Source organism: Canis aureus, chromosome 12 (assembly GCF_053574225.1).
Source record: "Canis aureus isolate CA01 chromosome 12, VMU_Caureus_v.1.0, whole genome shotgun sequence".
NCBI classification, from domain to species: Eukaryota; Metazoa; Chordata; class Mammalia; order Carnivora; family Canidae; genus Canis; species Canis aureus.
Window position 1 is genome coordinate 25,251,798 of NC_135622.1, and position 12,695 is coordinate 25,264,492.

The 12,695-nt window shown below is 47.8% G+C and overlaps 2 protein-coding genes across 4 annotated transcripts in view; one reads left to right on the forward strand and one right to left on the reverse strand.

The window, feature by feature from the left end:
• Nucleotides 1-1,713: 1,713 nt before the first annotated feature.
• On the reverse strand, nt 1,714-7,817 carry C12H2orf68 (chromosome 12 C2orf68 homolog). 3 transcript variants are annotated; one of them, XM_077843130.1, is made up of 5 exons: nt 7,116-7,333; nt 6,922-7,040; nt 6,722-6,805; nt 5,824-5,975; nt 1,714-5,458 (listed from the first exon to the last, which is right to left on the reverse strand). In XM_077843130.1, exons 1-5 carry the CDS (start codon nt 7,220-7,222, stop codon nt 5,336-5,338), a joined length of 585 nt encoding a protein of 194 aa, XP_077699256.1. In that variant the 5' UTR covers nt 7,223-7,333; the 3' UTR covers nt 1,714-5,335. The 3 variants fall into 3 exon arrangements, with proteins under 3 accessions (XP_077699256.1, XP_077699258.1, XP_077699257.1); XM_077843132.1 differs by having other exon boundaries at nt 1,714-5,975; nt 7,116-7,817; XM_077843131.1 differs by lacking the exon at nt 6,722-6,805 and having other exon boundaries at nt 7,116-7,324.
• A 1,294-nt stretch (nt 7,818-9,111) lies between these two features.
• USP39 (ubiquitin specific peptidase 39) overlaps nt 9,112-12,695 on the forward strand; it is a 32,055-nt gene continuing 28,471 nt past the window's right edge. The window contains exons 1-2 of the mRNA XM_077843129.1: nt 9,112-9,418; nt 11,688-11,757. Coding sequence (XP_077699255.1) covers nt 9,151-9,418; nt 11,688-11,757 — 338 coding nt within the window. The 5' untranslated portion in view covers nt 9,112-9,150. The remainder of the gene's footprint in view (nt 9,419-11,687; nt 11,758-12,695) is intronic.

A 12,695-nucleotide genomic window follows, 5' to 3' on the forward strand; every position in this document is an offset into this window, starting at 1 on the left:
GCTTGGGGAGGCGGGAAGCTCCCGGGGCCGCACAGCCGTGATTGGCATTGCGCGCAAGGCTGGAGGAAGCGTCTCTAACCAAGGCGCCCCGCGCCTGCCTCTGTCCTGGGCGAGGCCGCTCTGCGAAGAAGCGAGCACGAAGTCTTGGCTGTTACTTAAATTCAAGAGCCCTGGATTTGGCTTATGCTTCCCTCGGCTCAGCAAACTCTTGAGGGCTACTTTCATCACTTATTTTCAAGGGTCCAAGTATAGAGTACTGTAAGAAGTCAGTGTCCAAAACATGTTTCCTGGGTGATGAACACTTACTTGAAACAAGGCCACAGATATTCATGGTCACACGTGGCCAGGTGTTGGTAACCAAGAGAGATAAGGCAGACTAGAGGCCCAGAGCAATTTGGGAAGAGTGAACAGGATAGTGTGGGAATAAATTACTATCGGTTTCACCAAAATGTACAGGCCAAAGTTGCCTTCCTGGACATACTTTTCACATACCAAAAGTGTGTCTCACACACTAAGAATCCCAGCATGTGCTGGAACCTCTGTGAGACACTAGGGCTGACAGACCATGGGCTGCCAGGAGCAGGGGAAGCTTAGATCTGGCAAAGGTAATGTGCAGAAACGGGGCCCTGTACTGTGGGGGAAAAATAAACTAGACAAGGACCTGAAGGAGCAACCTTTTTTGGACCCAATGGAAAGTAAAAATGGAAACAGGAAATCTGTTGGGAGAGTGCTTTTCTGAATTGCATCAGGACAAGTAGTTAAGGAAGGCCCAAGAAGTATGGTTGTGCAGAGTGATCACTGTACAAGACCTGGCTGAATGGATCAGTGGGGTTTAACATCCAGTCCACTTTTTGCTGGCCATGTTGTGCTCCAGGACGCAGAGGTGTTGCTTCTTAATTCAGAGAAGCACCGTCTTCCTCCCCAAGTGTGTTACCATTGGAGCAGGCACCTTTTCCTCACCTGCCCAATGAACCCTCAGCATTTCCTACCTCATTGGAAGCTTTGCAAATCTTAGTCAACATTTACTATATCCTGCTAATATATAAATCCTGGGTTTGAGTGTCTGTCCCAACTGTTATGGGGGAAGACTTGAAAAAACTACTTAGGTCCTAAACTGGCTATTCTAACATACAATGGGAGTAAGACAAGCACTCTAGAACTGGGACAAAGAAGCAAATTTTGGCCTAATAGGATAATCTCAGCAGTCCCTAAAGTAGAATTACTCCAAGATGGGACTTGACAGAAGGGCTTTTCATGGAGAGTTGGTAGGGTGGAGTCACTTATCATATAAGAAGTGGGTCCAGGGATCCCTGGGTGGCGCAGCGGTTTAGCGCCTGCCTTTGGCCCAGGGCGCGATCCTGGAGACCCCGGGATCGAATCCCACATCGGGCTCCCGGTGCATGGAGCCTGTTTCTCCCTCTGCCTGTGTCTCTGCCTCTCTCGCTCTCTCTGTGTGACTATCATAAATAAATAAAAATTAAAAAAAAAAAAAAAAGAGGTGGGTCCAGACATCTTTAATAGTCCCTTCCAACTCTAATGCTACGTGACTCTTGTTGTTATGCTTCAACCTGGGCAGTTCTTAAAATAGTCAAGGCAAAGCAAGAGATGAGATTTCAAGTGCTGATTCTGTGGTGCTGAATGACTTTAGGGCAGGCATTTAATCTTCACTTCCCTTATGTACACAAGTGATTTCAAAACTCTTGGCAAAAACAGTGCTGTAAAAATAGTTTATTGCTTAAAAAGAATACTGTTTTTGAAAAGTACCTTCCTTCCAAGATTTTCAAATAATTGCACACTTCATTCACACAGCAGAAACATTGGAAATGAGAAAACAGAATAATATATGGCTTGTTACGCATTTAACACAACTTGACCAGTGCAACCAACCCCTCATCCTGGAGGCTCTGAGAAGGAAAAGGAGCCAAATATTCAGACGGTTTTTACTTTTAGTGTCACTCTAACTACTGGAGAAATTTGGGGTGGGTGCCTATGGTTTCTTACCATCTGAGTCCTAAATAATAGGAATTCAACAAGGGAGCTTAAAATGTTTCAGAAAATTGTTAACAATCTCTGCTGATTCTCCCAAGAGGTAGGAAAATAATCTGTCCCCATTCCTCTTTCTATATGCAAAGGTCTCATGTATACTTGTAAACCAGCTGGGGATCCTCTACCCTACTATCCATGCATCCTGGCAAATGCATAGCAGGTTGGATACACACTACCTCAAGGTGTTTTCTTCCAGTCCCATGGGCTAAATCTCTAGTTGGCAGTGCCCTTCAGAGTGGACCATGGAGGTGAAATGCCCCTTTCAGAGACTCATACATAGGGAGAAGCATGTTATTGCCCACATTGGTCCTACTGGCTGGCCAAGTGCCAGACTCCTACTCTCAGTACAAAAAGCTTTACATTCTTATTTTCCCTTCTTGTGTTACATTCTTCAAAGACTTATATGCTTGCCAACTGGCTAGAACTCAAACTTTAGTATTTACTCTTATGCAGCCCAAAGCCCCTAAGAACCCCAGATTCCTTCTATTTATTATATCATCCATGGTGGCCCAGGAAACAGAAAGCCTTAAAATCCAAGACCTACCCTCAGTAAGTGGAGAACATTCATGGACATGAGATACATCAAAGAGGCTACCAGACTTTTTTTTTTTTTTTTTTTTTTTAAGACAGCCAAGAATGTGTCTAGTCAAATGAGTGTTCATTCTGAAGCAGCCTGCCTAAGAGCTCCAGTTAATCTGACACTGTTGCCACTGTACCAAACAGTATGGGGCAGTCTTCTTTGTGACATCCCTAGAACCTGTGGGAAATGCTCTGTAACATGCTCCTTGATGGCAAAGCACTGATTTTTGAAAACAGCTAGAAGATATTTGGAGGCCAGTCTGGTGAATCAACTGCATAGTACCAGTACCATCCTGGAACCCAGACTGAGGGGTGGCAATAAGCAATGAGCCTGAGCGGTAAAGCTGTCAACTGGCTGAGGGCTATATCACCAGAGAAGTGCTTTAGGCATACCTGGAGCAGTGGCAGCATCACTACCAACAGGCTTCCCTTAAAGGACAACCTCTCATTTAAGTACTAGGCTTAATGCTTTCTATAGTCCTACTGCTTAAATTAAGAATTAGGATGCTTTCTTGGGTGGAAAACATTCTACATGAACTTGATACGCAAAATGCCTTAAGAAAATAAATTCACAAACAAGGAGTTTTCATCAATCTCTTACCTGAGAGTGTGAGGATTACATGACAGACACATAAAAAGGTCACATTAGGTACACACTTCCCTTCTCACAAACAGGAATGGAGGCTAGAATTTCAGGTACCATGCCTCTGGCTTCTTCTTCTGGTCTTGTTTCTAAATTCTTTAATAAATCCGTGAAATAGGCCATCCAGTTGTGAGAAGACAGACCCAAGAAGTATTTCCAGACTAGGAAGCCTAAGAGTTCCAGTGAAATCCTATTTCCAAGTCAGAAGATCAGTTGAAAAGCTGGAAGACTAAAATCCCCAGTCCTCAGAGCTGCAGGGAAGATTGGGCATAGAGTATGGCATGGCCTCCTTGACTTAGAGGCTCTAGAGGGTAGTCAACATTGTAAGTCAAAAGGCACTTCTAGCCTGGCTGAATAAGCAGCAGGCAGATTTTCTCCCCTGAAAGTAGAACTGAGCCCAGGACTGGCAAGTTTAAGGTATTTAACCTTGGGCCAGCTCTGTGGGTCAGGAACACTCTGGTCCCTGGCTCCCTTCACAACCAGGCCCATCTAACTTATCTACCTCACTCACCTTCCCAGAATTTCTCTGGCACTGCAAGCTGTGGCTTACTGGATTCTAATGATGCAGTTAGTTTAAGTAGTTGCCTTGCCCCGTTTCTGAGGTGGTAGATTTTCAGGGGTGTAGGGCACAAACCAACAGTGCCCTTAGGTGTCCTTTAAGAGAAAAGCTGCTGAGATGGAACAGCCAGGCAGATCTTGAGACCCTGATGTAGAGAAACCCCTGGGGCATGGGGACTTTGGTTTCAAGAAGTCTTAGTGTTCATGGGCTCACTTAAACCCCGTACTTCCAGTCACTGAGGTTAGGTCAATTGCTGGAAATCTGAAGTGGCTTGGAACTGCAGTGCATAGGATGTCTTATGAACTTCTCAGACCTTAGCCTAACCCTGTGTTAGGGAAAACATTCACTGAGGTGAAAGCAGTGATATTCCTAGGATCTTTACCCTAAGGATCTCCGTTTATATACTCTTGGGAAATACAAAAGGAGAAAGAATGGGGCAAGGGAAGGGCAGATGAGAGAGGCTCATTTCGCTGCCCATTGTTTGGCCTTTTTTTTTTTTTTGCAACTAGGGGTCCAAATAGGCAATTATTGCTCATGTTGAATTTCCCTTTGTATGTACATTCAGGACTGTTAAATCACATTTGGAGAGTCAGCTTCAAGCTTGTTTTGATAATTCCCCCTTAGCCTGAGCAGAGGATGGTCTGTTCACAGCCAGGGATGAGGCTGAAAACTGGAATCCCATAGCTCTAACCAAGGCAGGTTTTGCTGCAAGAAATCCTTGCAGTTGAGTTCTGGCATCATCCTCCTAGGTCTCTTTATCTAGACAGTGCCAAACAGTGCGGTATAAGCGAAACTTGCAAAAGCCATGGAAGGGGTGGGATACATGCTTGCAAGTCAGTCTCAAAAATGAAGATCTCCCACTTTATTGGTATTGGAATTACTGGGAGAGCTTATCAGGAAGGTAGCCCCCCCCCCCCCCAACTCCCCACCTTCAAAGTCCTGAGCAGCTGGGAGGCGAAGTCACATTGGGAGGTGGGGTGGAACTGATGGATTCTAAGACAAAGATGAGGGAATGGAAAGAACAAGGAAATGGCTGGAAGAAAGGTCTAGAAAATATGGACAGAAGTGAGCAGAAGCAAGGAACAAAGGAACCATAGAACAACAAACACAGTTCATTGAGCTGGGTAGAACAGCAGTGACTAGATGTCCCATTGCATAGGACTTCAGTAAGAAAGCAGCATGTTGGCATAAGGTTTCATACACCTCAGCTGTCCCTGGAGTCTCTGCTTCTAGAACACCAAGCTAGCCAAACAAAATTCTCAAATCCCAGAATACTAAGCTGGTCAAATGGGCCAACATACAAGAAAGAATGGCTGCAAAGGAGATGATTAGGCTTGTCCCTGCAACACTGTTCCTGCATATGTGTGAGCTCAGGGGTGTGTGTGTGTGTGTGTGTGTGTGTGTGTGTGTGTGTCTCAAGATCAGCTCAGACTGGTCCTGGCACCCCCAAACTAGGAGTGAGCTCCCTGGGCAGTGAATCCAGCCTGGTGAGAAAGCCTTCAGCCTGGTCAATGTCGGCTCTGGCGCTTTGCAATCTCCTCCTGGATGCGCAACTTGAGGGCCTCTCGCATGGGTGGATCCAGAGGCGTGTGTGCTGACACCTCTTCACTCACCCTTCCTGGATCATCATCCTACGTGGAGGAAGAGTCAGGAAGCTCAGGGCCTGGCCTCTTCTGAAAAGGCGACCTGCCCTGTCCCTAGACAACATTCTCACAGAACTTCATTTGACTCACAGCTTCTTGCCAGTGCCTGTCATTTCCCAGGTGCCCCTGTAATAGTGATTTTCAGCTGGAGGCCACAAGCCCTCCCTGGTTCCTGCTGAGAATCACTGTGTGGCAGGCGTGAGTTGTGCTTAAAAGCATCGCCCAACAGTCTATGCTCCCATGTGGAGCCGACACTTCCCACTGGCCCCGAGGAAAATAGCGGCTCAGGCTCTGGCATTGATTTCTAGCATGGCCAAGGACCTTCAGGCTGCAGCTGTTTCCATGAGGCATACCTGATACACAATAACTGAGGTGACCTCTCCGCTGTCTGCCTCGTATTCTAAACAGAAGAGCTGATGGCCAGAAGGTTCTGGCTCGGAGCTGCCACTACTGCTGCTTTCACCGGACTCCTCACAGTCTGGGTTGCTTGGGTGGGTAGAGCCATCTGGAAGGATGAATCACAATGAGAGGGAAGAGGGGAAGGCTGCTGGAGCCCCTGCCCACATGGATAACACATGAAAACATACTGTAAAGGAAGTCCCAATCTTCTTATGGACTTTGTGCGTGTGTTATATGTTAAGTGTGGTGCCAATCGATAGTTTCATTTACCTTTGTATCCCTGCTCTGGGGCCAGCACAGTTCTATCACGTAGTAGGTACACAATCACAATGCATCTTCATCTAGTGAATAGCGTTGGAAGGTAGTGCAGAGATGGCTAGAGTCCTACGTGGGTTTAAATTCAGGCTCTGCCATTTATTAGCTGCGAGACCTTGGGCAAGCTAATCTCTCTGCGCCTGTCTCCTGACTGTGAGACAGAAATGATAGTCGTTTCCATCCTAGGGGATCTTGGGAAAACTAAGTGAATCGATCTTGGGAAAACTAAGTGAATCAACGTACCCAAGATGTAAAAACACTTTTAGGTAACGCTAAACAAATTCAGTGCCACAATAGTTAGCTATTGTGATCTCTAGGTCCCGGGGAAGCTGGAGAAAAGGCCATTTAGAATACTTAGTTCGAGTTTCATTCCACACCCACGTCCTGGTCAACTACAGGTGTGCCAAACTCTGTCAGGCCTAAAGCACGACAGCATGGTGGGCAAACCAGTCAACGACGACTTGCTGGTTCCCAGATAATTCCCGTTAATCGTGATGCTTCACGGGGCGGGGGGGCGGGGGGGCGCGGGGCACGAACCTTCTCTGTTCTCAGGGAGAATGTGAGTGGAGAAAGGGGAGCGTCGAGGTGAGGGTTCCGGGAAGGGACGACATGAACTGAGCCCTGCGGGTTCAAAAGCGGGTTTTTTTCCATGTAGAGAAAAGAGCGCAAAGAGACAGAGGGCTGGGGGCCGAAAGGGCGCGCGGGCTGGAGTAGGCAGGCGGGGCGGGCGGCCTCACCTCGGTGTCGCGGCAGGTACACCTGCAGGTCGGGTTTGCGGGGCCGCGTCGGCGCGGGCGTGTGCCGCCTCCTCGCCTTCTCCTTGGCCGCCTGCTTCACCTTCTTGTCATAGTCGTCCCTGCGGGGAGCCGAGCGGGAGTCAGGGACGGCCGGGCAGAGCTAGGCTGGGGGCGGCGGCGGGGCGGGGCGGTACCGGGCCAGCTGGTTCCGTCGGATGTGGTGCACAAAGCCGTGGCTCATGTCCAGCCGCCCGCCAGGCTTGCAGCAGACCCCCTGTCCGGGCTCTGGAGCTGCTTCCATCTGGAGCCCTGCGCTCGGAGCCGCCGCCGACTCCACGGCCCCAACGGCCGCGGTCCCGCCGGGGGAAATCCGCGCCGCCCCTCGCCGGACTTCCGGCCCCGCGCCCCGAGGTCCCGCCCCGAAAGCGCCTGCCCGGCCGAGCGTCGCCCCGCGCAGAGTTCCCGGCGCGGGTGCTGCCTCGGGGCATGCGCGGCTTCCGCTCCTCTTCGGGGATTTTCTTTGTGACATGAGCAATACGAAAGAGGACTTAGGCTGACTGCTGACACATCAGAACATTCAGAAAAACACAAAGCACCCATTACACCACTCAGCGATCGGTGTGTGGAATCTTCCTTTCCTTTTTGTGGTGACAAAATGCTGTGTAACTCCCATCACCAGTTGCCTGACCTCGGCTGACTACTGAACGCCGCCGAGCCTCGGTTTCCTCCTTTGTAAACGAGAACACAGCGCAAGTACGTCCAAAAGAGGTTGTGAGGAGGCGGGTATTCAGGCGGGTCACCCAGCGGCACGCCTGCCGCGCAGCCCCTCCAGCCCGCCCAGCGCCCGGGTCCACCTGTGGGTATGGCTTAACTGTCCCCGCCGGAGGACCCGGCGCTGTTCAAAATTTGCATATAGTTTTGGAGCCCTCTTTTTTTTTTTTTATTTTTTTTTTAAATTTATTTATGATAGTCACAGAGAGAGAGAGAGAGAGAGAGAGAGAGGCAGAGACACAGGCAGAGGGAGAAGCAGGCTCCATGCACCGGGAGCCCGACGTGGGAATCGATCCCGGGTCTCCAGGATCGTGCCCTGGGCCAAAGGCAGGCGCTAAACCGCTGCGCCACCCAGGGATCCCTGGAGCCCTCTTTAAGAAAGGAGGGGGGCACCTGGTGGCTCGGGTTGAGCTTCCGCCTTCGGCTCCGGGCGTCGTCCCGGGGTGCGGGCATCGAGTCCCACCTGGAGCTTCCGGCAGGGAGCCTGCTTCTCCCTCTCCTAGGGCTCTGCCTGTCTTCTCTGTCTCTCATGAATGACTTAGAAAAGGACAAAATTGGGAATTTGTGATTAGCATAGCGACACACTGGCACATCCACACATAGAACACCACTGAGCAATCAAAAGGAACAAGCTGTTGGTACAGGAAAAGGCGTGGAGGAATCTCAAAATAAATTCTCCTAGCTAATAGGGCCCGGCCAAAGAGAGGGCACGCCCTGGGCTTCCATTTACATAAAGCTACTCCCCGTGGTGACAAAGCAGGTGTTTGGGGAAGGACAATTTTGGAGCTGGTGGGTAGGTTTCTTATCTTAATCGTGGTGATGGTCTCAGAGTGTGTATACACCCATCCATCAGTATTTAGCAAACGGCACACTTTAAGCATGCATTTGATTGCATATGCCCATTCCATCTCGGTAAAGCTGGACACACTCGATCAGGGCCGTGGAGGGGATCGTGAAGGCCACAGGCCCTGAAGTTTGAGCTTTCTTAGCTTGATCACGGCCGTCTCTCTCTGCCTGTGGTTTGCATTTTCCTGGGACGCCGAGAACAATCCTCCAAGTGCGGAGTTGGAGTAGCTAGGTTGCTGCAGGAAGGGGATGATTTAGGGAGGTCGCCTAGTTCTCTGGTGAGCAGCGACTCTGGAGACCACCTCCCGGGCACAAAGAAGCTCGAAGAAATCCGGAGCCCAATGAGACCTCTTTTTTTTTTTTTTTTTTAAATCCAGAAAATTATGGGTAAGGCGGCAGTAGGCCCGCAGGCTTTTCTCAGGGGCGCACGCAGAAGCTCAGACGCCACAAGAGGCGCAGTACTTCCCAGAGGATTTCTCGCGGCAGGATGTGTCCTGCACCGCGACTCGTAGAGAGCCCTGGGCACGATACCAGCGCGGCTTCTGATTGGCTCCCTGCCGCGCGCTACAGCGTGCCTGGAGCCTGCGCAGAGAGACCGGGCCGGTAGAGGAGATGTCTGGGCGATCCAAGCGTGAATCTCGTGGTTCTACCCGCGGCAAGCGCGAGTCCGAGTCGCGGGGCAGCTCGGGTCGCGTCAAGCGGGAGCGGGAGCGGGAGCGGGAAGCCGAGGCGCCGAGCTCCCGGGGCAGTCCAGTGCGTGTGAAGCGGGAGGTCGAGCCGGTGAGCGCGCGCGAGGCCCCGACGCCAGTCGTCCCGGCTGTGCGGGTGAAGCGGGAGCGCGAGGTGGACGAGGACTCTGAGCCTGAGCGGGAGGTGCGAGGTGCGCGGGGCTCGGCTGGGCGCGGGCTCCACTCTCGCTTTCTCCTTTTTCCATTTCCAACCTTCCCTGGGGGTGGGGGTGAGTGGGGAATTCACACTCCCTGGTGTCCGCGACCGGACTCGACTGCCTTGTGGGGAGGACGGTACTAGTTGTCTAAGACTGTAATTTTGCCTTCCGGTCCTGGATATCGGTATATGGTTATACTTTAATAGTAGCTCTTAAACTTCTTGCTTAGAATCCTTTGTTTGGGGCAGCCCCGGTGGCGCCCCGGTTTAGCGCCGTCTTTAGCCCAGGGCGTGATCCTGGAGACCCGGGATCCAGTCCCACGTCGGGCTCCCTGCATGGAGCCTGCTTCTGCCTCGGCCTGTGTCTCTGCCTCTCTCTGTCTCTCTCCTGAATAAATAAATAAATAAAATCTTAAAAAAAAAATCCTCTGTTTGAACTATATTTGTATTACATATAGAGTCCGTAATAGCACCTTGCTCATAGAGAGTGCTTGATAAATATTCGTTGAATAATTAATTTCAGGATATTCTTTGATTTTTTTTTTTTTTGAAGTGCCTTGTCAGCTTCATGTTTCCCTTTCTTTGGAAGAGACGTTGTTTCTTAGGTATTTTGTATAGTTGTGATAAGATTGTTTTTTCTGGGACACACTAGAATCCCATTTGTCCTTCTGGTTTATCTTTTTTGTTTTCGTTTTGTCTTTCCCTTTTTATTTTTATGATGAAGTAGATCACAGGCACTAAGATGGACCGAATATAATGCACAAGTATGGTTTAAAGGAGAGTGAAAACATACATCCTTAAATTTGCCATTTGTCAAGAACTGTGAAGGATTTGAGATTTTATTTGCAAGCTGCCTAGGTAGCCTGCCACAGTTTTCTGGATGCTAATGAAGGCCGTGGAGTTTGTAGTGTCATTCTCCACGGTGCAGTTTTTTTTTTTTTTTTTTTAAGATTTTACTTATTTATTCATAAGAGACATAGAGAGAGAGAGGCAGAGACACAGGCAGAGGGAGAAGCAGGCTCCATGCAGGGAGCCGGACGTGGGACTCGATCCTGTGTCTCCAGGAACAGGCCCTGGGCTGAAGGCAGACGCTCAACCGCTGAGCCACCCGGGCTGCCCTTGAAGGGAACTTATACTTACAGTGGAACTCTGGGCTTACAGAGTTTTTTTATAGTGGTTTGTGAACTTGCCTCCTATTTGCTCTGTGGGGAGATCCCTGTGTCTGTCTTCCAATGCTGTTTACTACACATCTCCTTAACAAGGTAGTCTGAAGGCAGATAGTGCCTCTGGTCACAATATGGACAGAAACATGAGAGACCCATGGACAATTGTCTCCTAATGCTATCACCATTAGAAGTGGTACATAACCAATACCTTAGAAGCTCCCATATGCCCCTTCTCAATTGTATGTACCTTCTTTACTTGCTTAGGAATTGACTGTTCTGAATTTTTTTCTAATAATTTCTATTTTTAGTTGTATATCCCTAAATACTACTAGTTTTACTTTGTATTTGATATAAATGGAATCATACTATATGTGGTCTTCTGATTTGCCTTTTTTTACTAGCCATATTTTTGAGGTTCATCCAAATTGGTGTTTATGGCTACATAGTGTTATATTGATGATATACCAAAATATGTTTATCTGTTTTATTTGTGGTGGATATTTGATTTGTTTCCAGTTTGGGCCCTTTCAGATACTGCTGCTATAAATATTTTTAGTAAAGCACTTCCGGTGTACATATGCAAAAGTTTCTCTCAGGTTTATAAGTAGAGATTGCTGGGTCAAAGGTTCTCAGCTTGATCTTGCTGTACTGTTTCCAGGAGGTTGTAACAGTTTATACTTCACCAGCAATACATGAGCATTTCTATTGCTCTCTGTATTTGCCAACACTGGGAATTTTCTGATTTTATTTTTTCCTTTCTGGTAGGTGTGAAGTGGTATATCATTGCACAAGGAAATTGGCATTTTCTTGATTGTTAACAAGGGTTATATTCCTCATTTTCTGTTGGGTTGTCGTTTTCTTATTGCTTCACCAGATTTCTTTATGTAATCTGCAAATGAGTCCTTTGTTGGTTATATGTGTTTCAAATATATTCTCCCAGTTTGGTGCTTGTTCCATTAGTGGGCTTTTTGGTGTATTCCTGGGTTACCTGTGTATGGGTTCATCCTGTTTAGTTTTTCTCATTTTTTGGTTTGTACTTGTAGTTGACCCTGAGTACGAGTTTCCCATTTTCACAGCCTGTGATGATTTCCCTTTCAGCAAAGAATGGCCGTGTGGATTCTGAGGATCGGAGGAGCCGCCATTGCCCGTACTTGGATACCATTAACAGGTTGGTAGGACTGGGATGCTGAAAGCAGCAAAAAACATTGGAATCTCTGCAGAAAATTCTTCGAACTGTACATCAAAAACACATTCACAAATTTTATCCCTTTTAAAGCTTTCTGCCCAGAAAATTGTGCCTCCTGCCATGTTTATTAATCGTTACCTTTTATTTATTTATTTAAAAAGATTTTATTTATTTATTCATGAGAGACACACAGAGAGAGGCAGAGACATAGAGAAGCAGGCTCCCTGTGGGCGACCCGATGTGGGACTCCATCCCAGGACCTTGGGATCACGCCCTGAGCCGAAGGCAGATGCTCAACTACGGAGCCACCCAGGTGTCCCCAATCCTTACCTTTTAATATAAAGTGTCAGAGGGCATTTTCTTTTTTTAGGAGGTGCATGTACATAAAAAGCTTTTAGTTTATTTTGAATCTGTTTGATGGAATATATATGGTGTCCTTAAAATGACAGTGGCAAATTTAAATATTTTTTTGAGTACTTACTACATGCTAAGTACTACTTTAGATGGCTGGAATTTAGTAGAGAAAACAGATAAAAATATGTCCTAAAGCAGAAGTAGTTACTTTATCCTTGTTTCATTTCTCTGATCCCAGATGGCATCTTAAGATGTTTTTAAATTCATGCCTTAAGATAGTACTGTTTAATATATAGATTAGATAAGAACTTCTCTCCGTAGTGAAATGACTATAAGGGCTATTTATTGTGGCAGGTGCAAGCCATTTATGGCTAGAGAGGACTTGAAACATGACTTGAGGAACCGAGTTTCAAATTCTAATTATTTTAAATTTATTTATTTATTTAAAAAATATTTATTTATTTATTTATGATAGACAGAGGCAGAAACACAGGCAGAGGGAGAAGCAGGCTCTATGCCGGGAGCCCGACGCGGGACTTGATCCTGGGACTCCAGGATTGCGCCCT

Coding starts and splice junctions, on each gene's coding strand:
- C12H2orf68 (XM_077843132.1), bottom strand. CDS start 7,450: ATGTCACAAAGAAAATCCCCGAAGAGGAGCGGAAGCCGCGCATGCCCC. Junction 6,806..6,921: donor GTACCTGCCGCGACACCGAG/GTGAGGCCGCCC, acceptor TTGAACCCGCAG/GGCTCAGTTCATGTCGTCCC. Junction 5,976..6,721: donor TCTCCCTGAGAACAGAGAAG/GTTCGTGCCCCG, acceptor TCATCCTTCCAG/ATGGCTCTACCCACCCAAGC.